Source organism: Ovis aries, chromosome 1 (assembly GCF_016772045.2).
Source record: "Ovis aries strain OAR_USU_Benz2616 breed Rambouillet chromosome 1, ARS-UI_Ramb_v3.0, whole genome shotgun sequence".
NCBI classification, from domain to species: domain Eukaryota; kingdom Metazoa; phylum Chordata; class Mammalia; order Artiodactyla; family Bovidae; genus Ovis; species Ovis aries.
In genome coordinates, this window is record NC_056054.1 from 47,561,663 (window position 1) to 47,576,392 (window position 14,730).

Sequence of the window (14,730 nt, forward strand, 5' to 3'; positions counted from 1 at the left end):
TCATTTTTCTTCTTAATGATTTTAAAAACAGAATAGCCCATAAATGAATTGGTAAGACTTGCTAATATTACTGGTAGAATAAACAAATCATACATGTACAAAAATTAGTCATTGTTTTTCATACTGACAGGAAATCTACCTATATCTACTTTTAACACTGAACACTGTTCACTTGGTGATGGTTGTCTGAGACATATTTCCTTTTGTGATACAGAAAAAGATCAGAGGAGAATGTTAATATTGATAGCCTTAAATTAAAAAAAAATAGATTGATGAAGTTTATAATTTTGCTTTCAAATATAAATATATAAATTGAAAAAAGGTAATAGAATGATGACATAATACTTAAAGCAGGAACTCCATGTTGTTGAGCATTGGAATTTAATTACTAATAAATTACAGTTTGCAATTATTGGAAGCATTTATAAAAATATCAGCTATGTGTAGCTATTCATTAAATAACAGTTAATAGTTATGCTAATTTTACTCATTTGCTCTGTATGGTAGGATCAGAAAAACTACTCACAGTTTAACTTATAACCCAATCTGTCTTCTTTCAGCTTCAAAATGTTATTCATTATCGTTATTCTAATAACTTCACTAACCAACATTCATGGTATTTAATTAAACTAAAATATATCCAGGCACTTACAAAAAGAATATGCATAATAACAAGTGCCACAAGAAGAAGAATTAAATCCAAAATATTAATCTTACATTGTATGAATGTGGAGATTATGTGCTTCATTCTTAGAAAAATTATATTTTCATATCAGATTTAAATCCAGAAAGATGATTAAGAATCAGCCTTACATTTGCATATCACCTTATACTTTTTAAAGCACATTTATAAGTATTATCTTTTCTGAGTCTCACAATAGCCAGAGATTTTTATCATTTGATTTTTGGAAAGTAGGAAACCAGCTAACTGAGGCTAAGAGATTTGCACTTGGATTTACTGAACTGATGAATAAGGAAGGTGAGATTGGAGCACATGCATTCTAATTGCTAGTCCTGGGTTTGTCTCACACTCCATGGAGAGTCCTTCCACTAATTCAGGTCTCACATGTTAGTTTTATGATTCTTAGCCACTCTAGAGAGGAAAAGTTGGCAGTCAAGAGCACACTCATGCTTCAGAAATATTACAGGGGCCATAATGCATATTGTATAAGCATATATTGCTGTTACATTGATTTTTTTCTCACATTCATAGTAATAATAAATGTATGATGTGAGGAAGTTTCATTAGACCTACTGCCTAAATGAGGGAATTGAAAGACACTTAAGGATATGTGAAATTAAAGAAAGCATTAGCAGACAGAAGAGATGTTCTAATTGTACTTTTTCTACATCTCTATAAACTATGTCTTCCTGATTCCTTTATAAGTGATTCCTTCATACTAACCTTGTTCAAGTTATTTCTACCCCAAATACAAAACAAATAAAAATCAAATTTTGTCTATCTGAAATGTGGTGGGGTCCTATTCATAAAAAGTACCACTCTTCCATGGTACATTTAAAGCTATATTGTTCAAATATTTAGATTTTATACAAACTGATGACTCATTTAGAGTTATTCTGTGAAAATAGACTTGTTTTGATGATGTTTACCCCCAGCTTCTTAAAACTGACAATCTCTTTAGGAGGATGTGCCCTGTTTCAAAAGCACAAGCCACTAATAAACATGTTATATCCCTTAATCTCACCTAGCTATGTGATCTTTAACAAGATACTTAACTGTTGGATTTTTAGATTCCTCATCAGTCAAAATTTAATACTAACTGCCAAATCCTTGATTCCGAACTGCAGTTGAAAATCAGACCCAGCAACCTCATAATTTGTATAATTTCATTCTCCCCTGATTACCTCAGCAGTTCGCACTGGCCTATTAACATGTGAATGCCAATTGAATAAAAGCCTTACACATTTAAATGAAGATATTTCTCTTGTGACATTTTCCATGTGAGCCTTTTGTCTATAGATGTGTGATTATCCAGTATACTACCATGAAAGTAACCTTGCCCAGGCATCAAGAGACCTAGGGTCTACTCTGGGCTGTGACAGAAAATGTTCATTTAACTTTTGTGAACTGCAGATATTTGGGTATAAAAAATAAGTATAAAAATATGCATCCTGTCTACCTCATGAAAAAGATATGAAACATTAGCTGATGCTTAAGTTTTGAACAAGAGAGGTTGCAGGAGGATACTGAACAGCAGGAACAACACTGATGCATTTCCGTTTTACCTGATGGAGAGATGTGCCGCCAAGAAATGGAAGGCTCTGGTTTCCCAGTGGCCAAACAAGTAAGGGTGACATTGGTTCCTTCATTGATGGTCATATCGCTTGAGATGTCATAAATCTTCGGAGGAACTGAAATGGCAAAACATGCAGTGGTTAAAAAAAAATGTATATATAACAGTCTGTTGAACTACATATGATTAACTCTATGTTATCAAGCAAACAAACTACGGTGGTGAAATGAACTTATAGCTCAGGATCATAACCTAAACAATGGATTCTCTAGATCTTCAAGGTTATTTCAGAAGGTTTCTTTTTTTTTTCCAACTCTTTGATTGGTTTTAAATTTCTCTAGTATTTATCTATGAAATATTTTAGGATAAATTATATATTTAATAACAAAAGTTTATATGTTATTTAAATGTTACTGTGAATACTTTGTACTAAGTAAACTAGAATATAGTCATCTGTCTGTGCCATCTATATACTTCACTATAATGATGGTTTTCCGGTTGAAAATATTTTTTAAAAAATGGAAATCTAGAAGAAATATGGAGAAGGTAATGGCAACCCACTCCAGTACTCTCGCCTGGAAAATCCCATGGGCAGAGGACCCTGGTGGGCTGCAGTCCATGGGGTCGCACAGAGTTGGATACGACTGAGCGACTTCACTTTCACTTTTCACTTTCATGCATTGGAGAAGGAAATGGCAACGTACTCTGGTGTTCTTGCCAGGGATGGGGGAACCTGGTGGTCTGCCATCTATGGGGTCGCACAGAGTTGGACACGACTGAGGTGACTTAGCAGTAGCAGCAGTAGCAGAAGAAATTTAAAATAGCAGGACAGCTATACCTATATGCTGATTTATGAACTAAGTGAGGTAAAACATAGAATTAGGATATATGTTTTCAAGTTCACAAAGGCAATTGGGGCCTCAATTTTCTCATCTGCCAAAGAGCAGGACTGGACTTTCTGATCATTTTAGGTTCTAAGGAACACAAATTCTAAGGACTGTGAAAGATATGTTCAATATGTATTTTCTTGTCAGCAATGAATGGAAATTGGTTGAAATAGGTCTCTTTATGTTGAGATTTCTTGGAACATTTGTTATGACCTGTTGCTCTGTAGGTCTATGATAGTGAAAAGGGAAATACTGTGCTTCATTTTTCTTCCTGATGTATTAAGCTATGGAAACTTTTATATCAGAGAAGGTGACACAAGTAGTGACCCAGGAGTAAACTTTGGGAATGTTGGATAGAAAAAATACCTAAATTGACTTCCAGGATGTCGGTATTCTCTCATACAGCACATGATCGCTTTTAATCCTTAAACAGTATGGATATGAATCCTGCGTCCTCTGCAGACTAGCTGTCTTATCTCAGCCTGACTTCTTCATCTGAAAGCTGGAGATTATATTAGTATAAACCCCATGTAGCTGCTGTGAAAATTAATAAGTTAACGTATCTTAAAGGGTTTAGAAAAGTTCCTGGAATTGTTGTTAGATATTATTATTATATGCTTTAAAATACATATTTGCTGTTTGAACTTAATTTCACTATTGCTCTTTCCCATGCCTTAAAATTTCCAAACTTTACCACTTTGATGGTATACATGAATGCCCTGTGCCAGTTTTGGTTTACTACATAAAACATAATATGTTGAAGCTTCAGATCAAAGCTAAATAAATGGCAATTCATTATATTGATCACTATTATAAAAACATACTTTTGTAGTGGATTTTTCCACATTGTTCCATTCTTATGGTTTCTTTTGGCAAGAGATGTGTTTTCATAGCTATTTTGAAAACCAGTATTTATAATCTGTCATAGGGATAAATTAAATTATTCACACTTTGAATATCATCTTTGAATTTTTAATAGAACCCAGACTCTGCTACAAGAAAACCTGAGCGGATTTGATTACAAATACAAAGTATTTGACTATATATAACTGGTGATATGATTGAAGTGAAGTGAAGTGAAGTCACTCAGTCGTGTCCAACTCTTTGTGACCCCATGGACTGTAGCCTATGAGGCTCCTCTGTCCATGGGATTTTCCAGGCAAGAGTGCTGGAGTGGATGCCATTTCCTTCTCCAGGGGATCCTCCCGACCCAGGAATCTAACCCGGGTTTCCCACATTGAGGGCAGACGCTTTACCGTGGGAGCCATCAGGGAAGCCTAAATATGACTGAGGAAAAGGTTTATTCTTAAGTGATATACTGTTGTAACTGTTTCTAAATGACATACTTTAATTGGCATTTAAAACTCAGTGAGCTAATAATATTAATATTTTCCAAATGTCCAGTGCATTTCAAAGTTACATCATAAGGTTACAATATTGCATATGGGTGAAAGATTATTTCAAAGTATGAGAGGTCAATGGTTTTCAATCTAACAGAGCCTGCAGAGTTCATTGATAAAGTTTCTGATTTCACCTTGCAACTAACCTTTAAGAAATTACTACTTGTAGAATTTAAGTGTTTTATCAAAGAATATCCACTGAAAAGGCTATTAAAATACTACTCCCTTTTCCAACTACATTATCTGTGTCAGGCTGAATTTTCTTCATGTACTTTTAAACATGGCAACATATTGAATTAAAAAGTAGATATAAAAATTAAAAAAACATATTATGATTAACTTCTTCAGTGAACTCTTCTCATGCAAATAAGAAAAAAATAAAAACCATTCCAAACAGAAGACTCTTTTTAACTTAACTGAAATAGAACAGAAATAAAGATATTAAAATACCTTAGAAAGAAAGTAGAGGCAGATGTGTAAGACTTACTGCTGAAGTGAAGATTTAATAAAATTACAGCATTAAATAAAAAATATCCTTTGGAAAGATGGATGTAGGTATCAGTTTAATATAGTAAACTATGATATACATGGGTATATACACATGCTGCTGCTGCTACCGTCATGTCAGTCGTATCCGACTCTGTGCGACCCCATAGGCTCCCCCGTCCCTGGGATTCTCCAGGCAAGAACACTGGAGTGGGTAGCCATTTCCTTCTCCAATGCGTGAAAGTGAGAAGTGAAAGTGAAGTCACTCAGTTGTGTCCGACTCTTAGCGACCCCATGGACTGCAGCCTATCAGGCTCCTCCATTCATGGGAGTTTCTATGCAAGAGTACTGGAGTGGGGTGCCATTGCCTTCTCCACCATATACACATGGATGTGTGTGTATATATGTTTTATATATACATATATTTCAGTTCAGTTCACTTCAGTCGCTCAGTCTTGTCCAACTCTTTGCGACTCCATGAATCGCAGCACGCCAGGCCTCCCTGTCCATCACCAACTCCCAGAGTTCACTCAAACTCACATCCATCGACTCAGTGATGCCATCCAGCCATCTCATCCTCTGTCGTCCCCTTCTCCTCCTGCCCCCAACCCCTCCCAGTATCAGAGTGTTTTCCAATGAGTCAACTCTTCGCATGAGGTGGCCAAAGTATTGGAGTTTCAGCTTTAGCATCATTCCTTCCAAAGAACACTCAGGACTGATCTCCTTTAGGATGGACTGGTTGGATCTCCTTGCAGTCCAAGGGACTCTCAAGAGTCTTCTCCAACACCACAGTTCAAAAGCATCAATTCTTCTGTGCTCAGCTTTCTTCACAATCCAACTCTCACATCCATACATGACCACTGGAAAAAACATAGCCTTGGCTAGACGGACCTTTGTTAGCAAAGTAATGTCTCTGCTTTTGAATATGCTATCTAGGTTGGTCATAACTTTCCTTCCAAGGAGTAAGCATCTTTTAATTTCATGGCCGCAATCACCATCTGCAGTGATTTTGGAGCCCCCCAAAATAAAGTCTGACATTGTTTCCACTGTTTCCCATCTATTTCCCCTGAAGTGATGGGATCAGATGCCATGATCTTTGTTTTCTGAATGTTGAGCTTTAAGCCAACTTTTCCACTCTCCTATTTTACTTTCATTAAGAGGCTCTTTAGTTCCTCTTCACTTTCTGCCATAGCGGTGGTGTCATCTGCATATCTGAGGTTATTGACTTTCTCCTGGCAATCTTGATTCCAGCTTGTGCTTCTTCCAGTCCAGTGTTTCTCATGAAGTACTCTGCACATAAGTTAAATAAGCAGGATTACAATATACAGACAGCCTTGACATATTCCTTTTCCTATTTGGAACCAGTCTGTTGTTTCATGTCCAGTTCTAACTGTTGCTTCCTGAGCTGTATACAGGTTTCTCAAGAGGCAGGTCAGTTTATTGTGATCCACATAGTCAAACGTTTTGGCATAGTCAATAAAGCAGAAATAGATGTTTTTCTGGAACTTTCTTGCTTTTTTGATGATCTATCGGATGTTGGCAATTTGATCTCTGGTTCCTTTGCCTTTTGGAAAATCAGCTTGAACATCTGGAAGTTCATGGTTCATGTATTGCTGAAGTCTGGTTTGGAGAATTTTGAGCATTACTTTACTAGCGTGTGAAATGAGTGCAATTGTGTGGTAGTTTGAGCATTCTTTGGCATTGCCTTTCTTTGGGATTGGAATGAAAACTGACCTTTTCCAGTCCTGTGGCCACTGCTGAGTTTTCCAAATTTGGTGGCATATTGAGTGCAGCACCTTCACAGCATCATCTTTTAGGATTTGAAATAGCTCAACTGGAATTCCATCACCTCCACTAGCTTTACATGTGTATATATACATATATACCAATGTCTACTATTAAACAAAGAAAAAGTTATCTGATACTTTCCTTCTTAATGAAGTACAGTGATATCAGTTTTGTCTGACTCGTTTATTTATTTCAAACATATAACTAATTTAACTTTGGACAGAGGTAAAAATATTTAAGAGAAGTTATGGAGCGCCATAAGACATTCATTCTAGCCTCTAAATAAAATGATTTTCTCAAATTTTATTTGATCTTAAAATAGTTTATTTTAATTTTTACACATGTACTTATAGTCAAAATGGTAAACATAAGTAGTGATAAACTAATACTAAGCACAATATTTAATTTCACAGAAAAACAGCCAAATCTCTTAGCAATAAGCTTAGGTTTAACATTTAACTATGGGAAATTCTGTGGTGGGGGAATACTATTGAATTCCAGGTGTTAACTGTCAGTCCAGTGATTGCAACCACCTTCTGGGGCCTCATAATTCAGGATACTATGGTAAAGAAACATCTGGAAAGAGGATGCTAGTGAGAGAAAATCCCTCTGGCAAGGTTCTTCTCCCCAAAATGCATCACCTGTTGTCAACAGATGTTGTGTGTAGAAAGAGCCAATGAAATCCTCACATGCACTGTAGCTTGTGGAGGCAAAAGCAGGTGTTCCTATGCTGAGCATTCAGTCTTGCATATTCAGTTCAGGACTTCAAACTTTTACTCAGAATTAGGGAGGGAATAATTCTGGACTCACAGGAAATGCAAAAATTTCCTAACATAATCCTTCACCTCAAGAAACTTAAAATTTACATGGGGAGGAAGATAGATAAGTAATTAAGAGAAGACAAATATTCCCATGTTTTCCTTTCTCCTTTTACATGAGGAACACATGTCCAAACAGGTATGCCTTTAGGGTTCAAAATCATCAGAGATGAATTTTGTGTTCATTTCTTTTAAAGCAAACCATGAAGGATAGTTTATGCACAAAGTTATTTATTGTGGTGCTATTTATAATAAAGAATCACTATTAATAACCTCAACATAAAACAAAAGACATGGAGATATTGGTTAGCTCAGCCTCCAAAAAAAGATGTGTTTCTAAGGAAGGGTTTGGGATGAATCTGGGGACCATTGGGATAAGCTATAAAGGAAGAGAAAGGTAATGTTTCTACTCTGGGTGGCAGGAACAGAGAAGAATGGTAATGTTTCAGATGTCTTAAGACCATCTGGGTCCCAACAACAGTTTGTGTATAAATGGCACATGTGCACATCTAGGAAGAACTCCAGTGAACTTTCTAAATGACAAAGCATCATGTCTTATATGTCCTATATTCTATGCACTTGCATAGAAAAAAGTAAAATTAGTTAAAATGACTATTCTAGACATCTACTTCTTTTCTACATAACATATTTCAAAATCCTTTAACATTTTTATTTATAAATGTAACTTAAAAATCAATTGTTTAAAAAAGAAGCATGTTCAATCAGTTTAATAATTTTAAGTCACTAAATAACTACATTTTAATGAGCATTTCAGGTTCCTGTAGAATTATTAATTGTTAAATACTTATTACCTGGACCAGAGCAATAAAGGAATAAGCTAGTCATTTAAATACATACTTGTTTAAATTTCAGGAAATGATGATTATAACCTTAAAATTGTTATATATTTAAAGGAATCACTATTGTACCTTTGAATTAATAACCTACTCTGCCTTTAATTAATCATTCACAGGATTCAATTTCAACTACTATTTACTCCCCTGTTCTCAACTTCTATTGAGTTGATGCCATGGTGGGAGAGGATGATACATATTTAGATACATTTATAGATTTAGATTCATTAAGTGCTAGTCACTCAGTTCCCACCAGGCTCCTCTGTCCATGGAATTTTCCAGGCAAGAATAAGGAGTGGTTAGCCATTCTCTTCTCCAGGGGATCTTCCTGACCCAGAGATTGAACCCGGGTATCCTGCACTGAGTGGGATTCTTTACCATCTGAGCCACCAGGGAAGTCCTATTTGATTCATTACAGTAATTCAAATCTCTTACTTGTTTCATTTTCATAAAAAATTATGCTATATGACTTGCCCCAACTGCCTTCTCCATTTGGAATCATCTATCAGTGTCCTTAGACAGGGTATGAAGTATTATCAGTAAGGAAAATCTTAGAATACATACCTAAACCAAATGCTAATGATTTCCACACAACCAAGCCACTTGGGATTATTCCCTACTATTTGAACTATGAGAGGCAATAGTTTTTGAGTGTCCTCATGGTTGCTTTTTAAAACTTTTTAAAACTTGTACAAATTTCTAAACTGTATTAAAAAAAAAAAATAAGGGTTTTGTTTCTTTAACGAGCAGCCTTCACAGATTTAACTTACATTTCTTCCAGCAACTCATCTTGTAGTCTGGAACATGATCATTAAAATTGTGAGAAGTCAAAATAAGGGTGACAGATCTGTACATCACAGGGATCATATGAGCACACTTTTATTTTATATGAAAAGTCTGTGCAGGGACTGTGGCCAGGGCCCTGGTGTGAGGAAGTCAGAACAGAGGAGCCTAGCAGTGTCCATGTGCTCCAGCCTGCTTCCTAATGGGATGGAAGCTGGTGGGAAATGTGTTTTTAAAGTCTGTGCAGATAATATTCAGAAATAATAAACAGAGTTCCCATCTATAGTAAGTTGCATGAGATGTGAGGTTGTGTTATACATAACAGTGGAAGTCCCTAGAGAAGGTATTTGACGGTGATCTTGATTACATGTGTGCTAAGTCCTTCAGTCATGTCTGACTCTTTGTGACCCATGGACTGTAGTGCACTAGGCTTCTCTGTCCATGTGACTCTCCAGGCAAGAACACTGGAGTGGGTTGCCATGCCCTCCTCTAGGGGATCTTCCTGATCCAGGGATAGAACCCATATCTCTTATGTCTCCTGCATTGGCAGGTGGGTTCTTTTCCACTAGCACCACCTGGGAAGCCTGATGGCTATTGTAACTTTAAATAAATGCAAGACAAGGATTATTTGGATCTAGACAGTTGCACTGGCTCACTAGAATCAATTAAATGCTTCATCAAGTTCTTAAGTTGTAAGAGTCCATGAAAGACCACAGTACATACAAATCCATTAGGAGAGCTTCTTTAGGCTGCCAGGGCTAAATGGTGAATGAAGTATGTATTTAATCTGCCCCACAAACACTGAAAGGTTGTTGAAAAACAACAGTTGAGTACTTATCATAGCAACAATCTGGGCACAAAAATCACATGCTTCCAAAGTCAGGGTGTACAAAGCAAAGCAGTGATTTATAAGCAGGTGGACTAAGTGTCTTCCCATTCAGTCTCTGAAGCTATAGGCTCATTACTAAAACCCTTTAAAGGTTTGACAGAGAAGGCAATGGCACCCCACTCCAGCACTCCTGCCTGGGAAATCCCATGGACGGAGGAGCCAGGTAGGCTGCAGTCCATGGGGTCGCTAAGAGTTAGACACGACTGAGTGACTTCACTTTCATTTTTCACTTTCATGCATTGGAGAAGGAAATGGCAACCCACTCCAGTGTTCTTGCCTGGAAAATCCCGGGGATGGAGGAGCCTGGTGGGCTGCCATCTATGGGGGTTACACAGAGTCAGACACGACTGTTCCAGCCATTGCATAGTTTTCCACCATAGAGCTAATCTAATTTACTGTCGGATACCACTGATGCGACTTAGCAGCAGCAGCAGCAGTTACAGTTTTGAATACATCTAATTGAATTACACATACAATCACTAGACCTATTTTCCAAATGGTCAAAGTATTCATCTTAAAGGAAGATAGATTTTTCTGGGTATGTGCTTGTTGAAATAAACATTTGTACTCAAAAAATGCTGCTGCTTTTCACTCCCCCTCCTCTTATTGTTTCTTCTTTATTCTTTGCAATTTATTATTTGTATTTATTTATTTACTCATTACCTGTCTTCTCTTCACAGAACATAAGGAATGACCTTGGAACCTTGTTTACTTTATTCAACAGCCTATTACAAGCATCTAGCAGAGAGCCTGGCACATATGGGATACTCAACAATATTTGTTTTATTGTTTTTATGTGCTGAACTAATATTTCTTTGGCCTCATAACAACGCTTTTCCATATAGTTTCATACCATTGCAAGTATGATATAATATAAATTCTGAGAATATAGTGAAAATGTAATTATAGTGCCAAGGGTCCTATGTGACTTTTTTCAAGGATTCTCTAAGATTGGGGATTCAATACTTCTTTTAACTTACATAAAACCATGGTGGTTCCCTACTGTATTGCCTATGCAAGCCAAGAGAAATAATTGAACAATAATCATAAATTTATTTGCAACACAATGAACTGTCACATCTTAAGCAGGACTATGTATTTTGGTTAGTGCATTATTTTTTTTTTTTCACTTGAGAAGCTATGTAAATTTAAGGTCAAAAGTATTTGACTTGAAGAGTGTGTACGTATTATTTCTGTTTTTTTTCCCCTCTCCATAGACTTGGAGTCTGAGTTAGTTCGAATAAACTATATCTCTGAAGATTTTCCAAACTGCTTGAGTCAACAAGCTAGACATAACTATAAATCTTTGGAGAATTGGCTTTTTTTGCACTCCCATATCTGGTAATGGCTGGCAATATCAAAAGAACAGTCTTTCTTTCCCTAGGCTGGCACTTCCCTTGTCAGTCTTGGCCAGCCCCCAGAAAGTGAAAGCAGATTTTCGTTACATAACAAACCTCCTGGAAAAGGTGCTGTTCTCAAACTGAGAGAAGAAATTGTTTCATGATTTTTTTTTTTTTCCTAAATTGGCTTGCTAGTGGGTGCTTGATGGCTTCCTGGCCTGCATCTAACTAGCAACATTGTTTTCTCCAGCTCATAATCTACAAACTGACTTTTTATAGTTTATGACATTTCCGAGATTTCTATGGTTTCTCCCCTCATCTCATCACGGATAGGAGGACAATAATAGCTAAACATGATTTGTAAATGCAAACTTGCCAGATTTGTGATTTACCTACTGATGGAATATGCCAGAACTTCTTTGGCGGGCAAAGAACATGCTTGAAATAAAAAAATGAGTCTTTCAGACTGCAGTTCAAATTGAATCATGTTGCTTCAGTTAGTGTTTCTCCTTTTTTATAAAATCTATGTATAAAATTTTCTCAATCTACTATGTCCTTCAGGGGATCAGCTACATAAAATTTTAGAACAGGCAAGTGACCTATTTTAATCCACTCATACATTCATTCAACAAGTATTCATAGAGAACCACTTTGACTTAGGGAGATTAATCTTAGGGGGTCCATGTCTAAACAGTTAGAAAGATCTAACACTGTTAATTATAATATGGAGTAATAAATCCTATAAAGTAGATGCTGTACAGCAAGGTGTTTGGGAAACAAGAGCTGTAAATCAAACTCTGTCTTTGGAGTCAGAATTGGAGAGGATATTGATCTTAAGAAAGGCTTTATGAAACAGATGACATTTGAGTGAAATTTGATGGTTAAAAACAGTAGTGTCCTATGTTTCAGGATGACCTGGTAAGACTTTTAGAATCCTGCGGAGGAGAAGGAGGGCACAACTCACAAGATCCTAGACTGATGGTTTGGAGAGAGCTCCAAACTACAGATTTTGGTAACTGATTTACAAGATACCAACAACTTATCTCGATAAGAAGAGATGCCTTAATAGCTTGCACTCAGATAGAAAGGTGCTTTGAGTAACTTTTCCCCCACTGTGTTATTGGTTCATGTATTAGGGATCAAGATAATCAACAATGGAAAGAAGAAAGTGATCATCTGAAAATGATAAACCTTACAAGGAGATCCAACCAGTCCATTCTGAAGGAGATCAGCTCTGGGATTTCTTTGGAAGGAATGTTGCTAAAGCTGAAACTCCAGTACTTTGGCTACCTCATGCGAAGAGTTGACTCATTGGCAAAGACTCTGATGCTGGGAGGGATTGGGGGCAGGAGGAGAAGGGGACGACAGAGGATGAGATGGCTGGATGGCATCACTGACTTGATGGACGTGAGTCTGAGTGAACTCCGGGAGCTGGTGATGGACAGGGAGGCCTGGCGTGCTGCGATTCGTGGGGTCTCAAAGAGTCGGACATGACTGAGCGACTGAACTGAACTGAACTGAACAGGATATGGAATTATGGAAAACCTCAAAGTGGAAATGTCTTCCTTCTCTCTTTCCTTTCTCTCCATCTTTGCTTGACTACCTAATATGTGGGTTATAAGTAAGTAATCTCTAAATTTTAAGACAGATTTTCTTGTTGAGGAAAGCCATTGGTGTTTGCTAGGTAGATTTTCAGTGGCAAACCTCTCTCTCTCTACATATAATATATATATATATAATATATCTAGATTATATTATCAGTGACATATTACAATAATTATCAAATAATTGTTAAACATAATAGTAATTATTATAATTAGTATAATAATATATTTATATATTATATTTAATATATACATATATATGTAAATATACATATATGGACATATGTTATATTAAGACAACTTAGCCTACATGATAATTAAACGTGATGAAAGACTAAAGAAAGGTCACTGCTTTAGAAAGGAAAGGTTTTGTTAGCTTAATATTTAAAGATTTCAGATTTTTCGGTTGAAGGCAAGTTCCTCACCTGCTGAATAAACATTTTTAATAACATTGTTATACAAGATTTTTAATATTTTAGACATAAAGATTTTATTTTTGCTTCATTTTGGCTACAGGATCAAGAGCTGGCCTCTACACATGAATGTTTATACACCAGAGTTCAAATCCCTGCTGTACCTCAGGCTAGCTTCAGCTTCACTTACTGGGATGGTTCAAAGATATAAAATATTACTTACAATCAGGACCATAATAACAACTACTCCCTCAGGCAGCAGCAGCAGGAAGGCTGGAGCACACTTACAGCAGTGTTGTATATCACAGGGAATCTACAATGACTTTGTAACTCACTCTTCTCCCCAGTAGAAAATAGTTACAAAAGAGGTAGGAAGAGTATCACACCTGAAAAGCCTTATAGCACACAAATGTAGGGATCCATTCTTGAGGAATATTTCTTAAGAAACCAACTGTATATCTTTAAAATCTTCAGTGATGATGACATTTTATTAAGAGTTAATAATGAGGTCTTTTTTTTTTTTTTTTTCCTGGAAACAATTTGGCAGTATACTTCAAGAACTTTAAAGAACCCAGCCCAGTGAGCCAATGATTTCTGTTCCAGGAATTCCTCTTACGGAAAGCAGGTACCTTCCTTCTGTATAGTCGCTATTCACATAAACCTGGTGGCCAGCTCCATTGTTCTGTTAAAAATGTGCCAGCAAAAGCCCTCTGGAATGGCCCGGGTGAACTTTTCTTGCCTTGGCTTTGGCAGTGAACTATTCTCTACATAAACCAGAGGAAACAGCCCAGCTGTGTCATGCTAGAACCCAGCTGTCTTCTTTGCAAATATTTCCCATAGTGAAAAGCTTGCTTTAGCATTTTCTGAAATGCCAGAGAATCCAATGTCTATCCTTGGACTCATAGAGTTATATTGAAACACCTGGCTCTGGATTTCATGAGGTAAATCTATTCCAGTTCAATATGAGGTGTTTTTTTTTTTTTTTTTTCAGGCTCAGGTTTTCATAATTGTGTTTTAGTAGATTTTTATATCTAAAACCTGTTATGCTATGCTGTTTCCTGCATTTGCAGAAAAGATGTGTCTTGTCGGTGCAATCAGGAAAAGAAAAAAAAAAAACAGCTTATCTGAAGTAATTTGGTTTCTCTGTTGTTTGTACATAATATGTATTTTCCTAATTATAAAGTTGCATGCTCTGTCACTTCAGTCATGTCTG

General features: G+C 36.5%; 1 protein-coding gene across 1 annotated transcript in view; it reads right to left on the minus strand.

Moving 5' to 3' along the window:
* Positions 1 to 14,730, minus strand: part of NEGR1 (neuronal growth regulator 1) — a 1,017,459-nt gene that overhangs the window by 414,030 nt on the left and 588,699 nt on the right. Inside the window, exon 3 of the mRNA XM_012173704.5 lies at positions 2,248 to 2,373. Within this exon, the coding sequence (XP_012029094.1) occupies positions 2,248 to 2,373 (126 nt within the window). The remainder of the gene's footprint in view (positions 1 to 2,247; positions 2,374 to 14,730) is intronic.